This window comes from Agrilus planipennis, unplaced genomic scaffold (assembly GCF_000699045.2).
Source record: "Agrilus planipennis isolate EAB-ADULT unplaced genomic scaffold, Apla_2.0 scaffold243, whole genome shotgun sequence".
Classification (NCBI taxonomy): Eukaryota; Metazoa; Arthropoda; class Insecta; order Coleoptera; family Buprestidae; genus Agrilus; species Agrilus planipennis.
Genome location: NW_020438952.1, coordinates 61976 through 70063, shown reverse-complemented (window position 1 = coordinate 70063; position 8088 = coordinate 61976). Strand labels below are relative to the sequence as shown.

Below are 8088 nucleotides of genomic sequence, written 5' to 3'. Positions count from 1 at the left end.
AAAGAAAAGTTTTGAGAATATATAAAATGTATTTTATGTTAAGCCACCCACCCGTTTTCTGATTTTAAAACCTAAAACCTAAGTTCAATATATTTCTATAAAAATGAAATTGTTTAGAGAACCATTAGTTAAAATGTAATTATATATTTAAAAAAATATAAAAATATTCCACAATTTAAAAAATCGAAGCATAAAAAAATAGTAATTGCACAAACAACACAAGGGAACAAAAAATCAGATCGACAGGTTCTATTCTCAATTAGTTAACACAAAACAGTTAAATCACTACAATTAAATCAGACACTACATAATGTTTCGATAAAATAGAAATACTGACGATTTGATTAAAAATTACAAGATTACTCTCCTATTCTAAACAGAAAATTACAAGTACGGTAACAAAAATATTCATATATAACATACCTTTTATCACTTTATCATTACTATCAATATTTACAAAAGAGCGCTAACTAAACCCATTACATATAACCATCATATAGACAGAATAACATTACAATGATAATTGTTAATTAATTCTTTCATTAATATGTAATGTTGATTGGAAAATTTGTACTGTTATAATATATTAAAATGAATCTAAAAAATGGTAACTATTTTCGATACATTCAAAAAATGAAAACACGATTTATTTCAAAAATTTTTACCCCTGATTTATCTGAAACTCTTTATATACCTACAAATATATCTTACTATATTCAAGAAAAGCCAATATTAGTACGTATTTTTTAATATATACGTACAAACAACAAAAAAACTAATCAATTAAAATAACTTCATGTGACGTCTTTACTATGACAAGCTTCAAAATCTTTTAGTAGATTTTTACGACACTTCATATTCCCTTCATAAATCACAAGATGAATTATATACTTTTCCACTGGATCTATGGAATAAGCAATTTCCAGTTTACAGGGCCGTTTCCACTTTGTTTCTGTTTGCAGTTTTTTTGAGGACTTTTTGTGGAACTCCACATAACCGTTTGTACTCAAATATTTAATTGAAGCTACTGATGCTTCAGCGTCACCTTGACCCTGCTCCATCCTTAGCCTCTTTGGGGGACTATGATGATAGTGGCTTTGCTCCACATGAAATCCGTCCCCTTGCCCTTTTTCCTCAATATTATGATTTATTCTTTGGAGTGGTTTATTAGGGGGAGTTTTTTCACTGTTACATAAAAGCTCTGTTATCCCTGGCACTAATGTCTCACATCTTATAGATTTTTTACTGCAGAGAAAATGAAAATTAACAACAAACAAATAAAATAAAATACATATTTAAACTTACACTGGTAATTGTACAACATGACTGTCCCTGTAGCCAATCTTAGATACCGGTGTCACATCTTTAAATTCATGTGTAACAGTTGCTATAGTGGTTCTAAAAAAACCCCTGATACCCTTTTCGCCCCTAACAGTTTGGCCAAACCAATCCAAAAGAGCGTTTTCTGAAAAATAATAAACCGCAGTTTCCCTGTGATTTTCGAGTAGATCAACAAAAAAATCAAAAAATATTTGAGCATCATCAGCCTCTTTGGTTTCTTTCTCCCTTTCCATCGTGTCCATAAACAAATCTACAATAAAAATAAAAACAATTAATATTTTTACTGTTTTTATAGGTAGATTTGGGGAAACAGATTATGACGACGAAGAAAGAAGTAAGTATACAAAGGGACTCGTTCTAAGAGAGTCAGATTTATGGACTACATTACATATATTAGTATTTAATACAAATTTAAAATCAAAGGTGCTGCCATCAAACCAAAACCAGCTACATGTAAACCACAACTTAAAACAGTTCAATTAATTGAGTCTCATGATCCAAATGTGGTTTATCTTCCTTCATGTACAAGAATTGAACAATGCGACGGCTGCTGTAGACACCCCCTTCTTTCTTGTCAACCAACAGAGACAGAAGTTGTAAACTTTGTGGTAATATGAAAAAATTCTCGTGAACTGTGCCAACAACAAACAATATCTACATTTTAGGTTCATAAGTGTCAATATACTGGTGGAGATAGATTAAAATATGTAAGCAAAGAAATAGTGGTGAAAGAAAAACATCTAAAGTGCCACTGTGGCTGTAAAGTTCAACCAAAAGTATTATGCATGTTAATTTATACTACTTTTAAATTATTAATATTTATTTTGTTGCAGGACTGTAAAGGTTTCAGAAAGTTTAATCCAGCGACTTGTTCTTGCTCTTGTCCAAACAAAGATGAGAGGCAAAAATGTTTGAAAGAATCAGACAAAAAACTGTGGAATCCCAAAATTTGTGCATGTCAGTGTAGGGATGAAGTACCCTGTTCAACCAATCAACAATTTGATCATCACAAATGCCAATGTGTGCTAAACTTAGAAAGAAGAAATGTTCATGGAGGAGAACGTACTTACAATGATAATGTTGATAGAGCTTTACCATTGTATAATTCACATACATCTTTAGTTCCTTACGAATAGTATTTAGTCACAATTATTAAAGTTATTTTTTTAAAAGAAGTTGTTTTTACTGATAAACTAGTGTATAAAATATAAATATGCCTTTTCATGACATATTGCACCGAAAGATATTAATATGAATGGTATCTTAAAAACTAAACTTATTTTATGTAAAAAACAATCAAAACCATGAACTCACCTCTATATTATAAATAACGTCTTTAAATTAAAACAAGTAGTGTAAATTGTTTTGGTGACATTTATTCATTTATTTTTAAGATCTCATCTAATTTGACTTATTGTTTATCATTTCAAAGTGTTCACAGCAATCACGCTCATCATTGTTTACCTGCAAAATAATGAATAAAGTCCATTTATCATATTAACCAAAAATTAATCTTAAAACTTACTTTGAAGACATACTGTTTGCAGTTGTGTTGATGAGGTTATATATTTTCTTTAACACAACTATCCTTTCTCACCCATTACAAGGAAACTAAAGACAATTGTATTTATTCGAAATTTAAGCATATTTACATGTACAGGAAAATTTACAATAATATTCTTCCCTTTTTATTAAGAAAAAGTGGATAATATAACCCAATAGATATAACCACAAAGCGTCCAAAACACATCTCAGTTTCGTCTGCAACTGCTAGATGGCCACAGTTTAGAGAAACATATACTATAAATTTCTAATCTATGCTAGATGGCGATGGTAGCAGTTGCTAGCTTACAAATAGTTGCGAAACCATTTATTCATTTAAGTGGTAGCATGGTAGTAGAAACATTGCGAGTAATACCCTACTAGTCTAGGTACTATCCCCCTAAATCCTTACATGATACATAAAAAATATGTCATTTCATTTACGTATTATGTAGGTATTTATGTATTTGTAAAATTGAATTATTAACAAGAAAACTTTCTGATTAATTCCTATAATTTTTTGGAAGCTTGTAATGTACAACCACAATTGTTATTTTTTTTTAATTAAATCAATGGAGCCGTATGGAGGTAATACAGACAAGCTTGTACTCCTTAATTTACATAGCGGATTTACACACATGTGTAACATGTATTCACTTGTTTTGTGGAATAACTTAGAAGATTGTGTAAACACTAGCGTACGTTAAACAACTTTGCACAACTCGCAAGAGAAAACAGTATTTTTGAAATATTGAGTATATGTGTGACTATATTTTGATGAACTTAAAGGTCATTGATCGAGGACTTGGAAAGTCACAAATAAATTTTCCCGCCAATTTTTTTATTCGCAATAGACATCGAAACTACCAAACAAACAACTCTAGGAAGATTAAAGAATTTAAATGCTTTGTTTACGATAAACCAGCAGCATAGTAAACATATTACGATTTTGTACGTACTATTAACACATTAAATGAATTATAATTAAAAATTACATTAAAATAAACTCAAATATTGATTTCAATGTGTTGCAAAAAAACTTAAAAAAACACTTTTTTATCAGACTGCTGTTGAACATTGTAATTTTTATATGATTTTTCTCTCCGTAATTCCGTATTTTTACGCTGTTATTATGAATTTTACACGTTTACGAAATAATTGGAAAAAAAATTTCATCGCTTTCGGTTCGACTCGCCAAAAATCCTTATACGTATCTTAATTAAATTAGTGTATAATGCAGTGCCTGATAAAAATTTGAATCCAATCAGAGGGTTCTAGTTTTAGGAACTGTAGCCAAAACTTCTTTAAGTAACTGATATTCCAATGGACAAACAGAATAATAAATCTAATATCTAATAATTCCTAGTAGTAGTACATTATAATTCAAAGATATGGGCTAGGTGCGCACTTGCGATTTTTACTCAATCGGTTGTTTAGTCACAAGATAAAACGAGCATTTTTTAACGAAAATGAGCACACTTGCGATTAGAAAATCGCAGCGACCTCAAAACATGCAACATAATTTTTCTGGCGTCGGGTAAAATGAATCATTCATACAAGCCCAGACCTGCACTCCAGCATTTGTAGTTTAAAGTTCGTTCTTGACGTTCTTTAAACTATTTATTTACAATTCATACGATAAAATTGGAAGAAGATCTACAGCATTGTCATATTTCGATCAGTGTTTTAAAAAATATTTGAATAATGCATTATATTCGGACTTTATCTATATCTCGAATTATTTCTCCTTGGATGAGACCGACGATAGTTGTATATCCGACGTTTCGCTGGTTGTCATCTCCAGGGAACGCGGCGAGGGTGTTTAGAATAAATAAGAATGTAATTCTCAACTTCTACTAGATAAAAAAATAAAACTAGATTGGAAGAGTAGAGAACTTTCTGATATGTTCGAAAACCATTACGTAGTGACGGTGTGATAGGGATGGTTTCTCACAATACATTAGACCATTATACATATATATTTCGGCCGCTGTTCTAAAAACTGTTTGAAATCTCCTATAATATTGAAGATATTGTCCAGTTTGGTGTGCATGGGTGGGTGGATGAAATTAAGACAGAAGAAAAGAGAAAAACGACATGCAGAATACTGTTACTGCCCCAGCATTAGCCCAAGTGATCCACGGAAAAACTTGGAGCATAGCTGACGAATCCGGAATGAAAAAATTGTTTCGTGGATTTCAAAAAGGCGCGAATTTGTAAATAATTAACTAATCTGGACAATGGCGACTGTGAACATTTTGCCGTTCCTATTAGCGGGTCGTGGGGGTAGGAGGGCCCCACATGTAGAGTGATATTCTACATTGACCCACATACATTATACTTAAAATTTCGCAAAGAATACAATTTCGGGCCATCGCCATCGTATTACTTATTGTCTTCAATTCCTTTAATATTTATACTAACGTGCGTGCGTCCGTCCGTTTGTTAGTTATGTATCCATTTGGTCAACATAAACGCAAAAACTAACGGAATTTAGTCGCCAACAAGTTTCCATTCGATTGTTATGTATATTTTTATGACGTAATATACATAGTTGTGAATTTGCACCATACTGAATGGAGCCAAATTTAATTCGCGACTAGTCAGTGGCTAAGCTAGTATCTACCATATCCGGTTATGTGAGATTTATCTGCTCTTTCATACAGCTACATCTTTACAAAAAACATCTAAGGCGAATCTATTTTAATACAACATTAACTACGCCCCTCTTTGGTTCAATAAAATCTTAACTGGTTACTGTTACAATAGAGGGTAGATAAACACTCTCCAAGTACCCTTTCAGAAATATATAGGTCATTCAATTTTGTCTTTATCCCTCGAAATTATCAACTGTTTTAGAAATGTTACACGATATGGAATTGAAAATATCCCAGCGCATACTTTAATAAATCTAAAAAAAGCTAGATACGGGATTACAACCCCCATCTCCCAAATCAGATTCAAAATTAGAAACTTCATTACTCCTATCATTTTTATAATATTGCCTATTAAATTTATTAAAGAAATCGATTAACTTATAAAAATATGTGTACGTATCAAATTTTCACAAAACTGTTGCGAAAACCGGAATCATCTACCTTCAAACATAAGGAAGGTACCCCGAAAAGTGCTGGAAATTGGATATCCTGTACCTTAAATTCCTAACGAATTATGCATTGAAATTATTGTTTGGTCTCCTTGCACTGTTACGTAGATACTACTAAATATAAATACAATTTAGAACCATTTCAATTAAAAGCGACCAAAGGGACGAAATGTTATTTATTAATCTGTAATCTTCAATAGATTAAAGGCTGAAGATTACAAAAAAAAACTTCTAAATTCGCTTTTGATCCATACAAGTACGATTCCTAAATTTTTATGTTACATCCGCGTCTGTAAATTTGTAATGCTTGTGAAAGATGTCTTTTAACATAAAAAAAAGAAACCTTATTGTTTAGCAGAGGAAGCAAACAAAGGAAGTATCAATGAATAAGGTGCAATGAAATGTAATTCCAGGTGTATCCTGGTACCTGAGGTGAATGAAGCGAGACTACAAGTACCGCATTGAAACCGAATTTCACGCGCAAAGCATGAAAAAAAAAGTTCATAATGCGGGAACTTACAATACAAGATAAAACTAATGTGAGATATAGCACACACGTGCATAAGCATGTATAAAATGCACAACGCACCGTGCAGTACACACCTCGAACCCGGATGCGCCACGATAATAAAAATAAGATTAAATACTGCATCACGATAACAAAAACAACACACAAACAAATATGGTTCAAGTACCGCAAATTAACAATAAAACGGCGAGGATAAAGATAGTCAAGTTTTTTGATACTCTTACTCCCCATTTTTCTCCTTATANTTAAAAACATTATACATATCTCAGAAGTAAATTAAAAAAATATTAGTTGATACTAGAATAATTCTAATTCGTAATAAGTAATGTAGCTTTTAATAAAAACATGCGTACCTCTCTTTGAAGTCAACTTTCACATTTCGTAGTAATAAACTATTAACACATATTTTATAAGTTCTTTGGTCTTTCCTTTTTAATTCCGTCGTCAATAATTGTTTGTTCCAAATTTCTTTCACAATTTCTCTCATCGTAAGCTTAAAGAAATAAAAAATCTCGTAATAAATAATAAAATAGTAAAAGAGACCATGAACTTGTTTTAATAGTTACCCTAAGACATTCTTACAGTAGCCTTGTAACGGCACACTCAGACCAAGTAGTGGGGCTATTCTAATCCAGGGTATTTACCAAAATATATATTCAATAAAGAAAACGTTTTTTTTACTGGGCGTGAATATGTAACATTTTATCCCTTCACCTGTCAGGTTATTATAAGTAGGTATAATGTTTTAAAAATAGACTTTCATTTCTAATCGCAATTTATAATTAATAATAATAGTAAATCAATTAACGAATAAAACACGAATATTACATATCAAGTACAGCTAAATTGTTTTTTTTTAATGTACATAATTAAAAAATCTTTTCTTTTTTACCTACTAATACCTATCGGTTTAATATGTACCTACATACTTTTAAGAGAAAGAAAATCACTTTAAGTATATGTATTGTGCAATGGAATGCATTGTATTACGGTATTTAGATATAATGTGACTGCATTATTTTATTATATAAAGTTTTACTTGAAGGTAACATTACTGTGTGTATAACCGGCACGTACATTTTTAGGTAGAAGTATGTTCAGGAGTCTTATAAAACGAATAATTAATTATTAACCTAATGTACATTAAAATATTTTTTTAAATTTTACTTGAAAATAAGAGCTTATCGTCAAAATAAATGCCTAAATCTTTCAAAATATAAACTCGACCCAGATGACATTAAATATTTTTATTCGATTAATTATTACCCAATATGCCACAGCAAAGCGTAAAAGAATATGTAGTGAATGTAAATTGTACATTCTTTATTTTTTCAAATTGTTTTCTAAAAGTTCGAATACGTATAAAAAATGCAAATCACGAATACCTTGTCTGTTAAAAAACGCTTTAGACACCCTTTGTTTTTATAGATAGACACCTATACGATAAATAAATTAATTACTTACACTATTTTCATTTAATTATTTTTTGAATTTCCGGCAATTTTTCGACTACTCAAGTTTTTACTTGTTTTCAGATCCCACTGGAAATGATTCAAAAATTAAATGAGTA

General features: G+C 30.8%; 2 protein-coding genes across 4 annotated transcripts in view; one reads left to right on the top strand and one right to left on the bottom strand.

Annotated features, from left to right (window-relative positions):
* Positions 1-2513, top strand: part of LOC108740647 — an 11604-nt gene extending 9091 nt beyond the window's left edge. For both annotated transcript variants that reach the window (XM_018475035.1, XM_018475036.1), the window contains exons 3-6: positions 1637-1675; positions 1765-1949; positions 2007-2117; positions 2175-2513. In XM_018475035.1, the coding sequence (XP_018330537.1) occupies positions 1637-1675; positions 1765-1949; positions 2007-2117; positions 2175-2477 (638 nt within the window). In that variant the 3' untranslated portion in view covers positions 2478-2513. The remainder of the gene's footprint in view (positions 1-1636; positions 1676-1764; positions 1950-2006; positions 2118-2174) is intronic.
* LOC108740648 lies at positions 13-3124 on the bottom strand. Of its 2 annotated transcripts, XM_018475038.2 has the most exons (5): positions 3012-3119; positions 2867-2952; positions 2656-2805; positions 1306-1591; positions 13-1245 (listed from the first exon to the last, which is right to left on the bottom strand). In XM_018475038.2, exons 4-5 carry the CDS (start codon positions 1581-1583, stop codon positions 795-797), a joined length of 729 nt encoding a protein of 242 aa, XP_018330540.1. In that variant the 5' UTR covers positions 1584-1591; positions 2656-2805; positions 2867-2952; positions 3012-3119; the 3' UTR covers positions 13-794. The 2 variants fall into 2 exon arrangements, with proteins under 2 accessions (XP_018330540.1, XP_018330539.1); XM_018475037.2 differs by having other exon boundaries at positions 2867-3124.
* Positions 3125-8088: the final 4964 nt, after the last annotated feature.

Bases quoted from the DNA above. Each gene is read 5' to 3' on its own strand.
- LOC108740648 (XM_018475037.2), bottom strand. From the start codon at position 1,583: ATGGACACGATGGAAAGGGAGAAAGAAACCAAAGAGGCTGATGATGCT. The intron at 1,246-1,305 runs GTAAGTTTAAAT...TTTTCTCTGCAG, and splicing joins CATGTTGTACAATTACCAGT to TAAAAAATCTATAAGATGTG.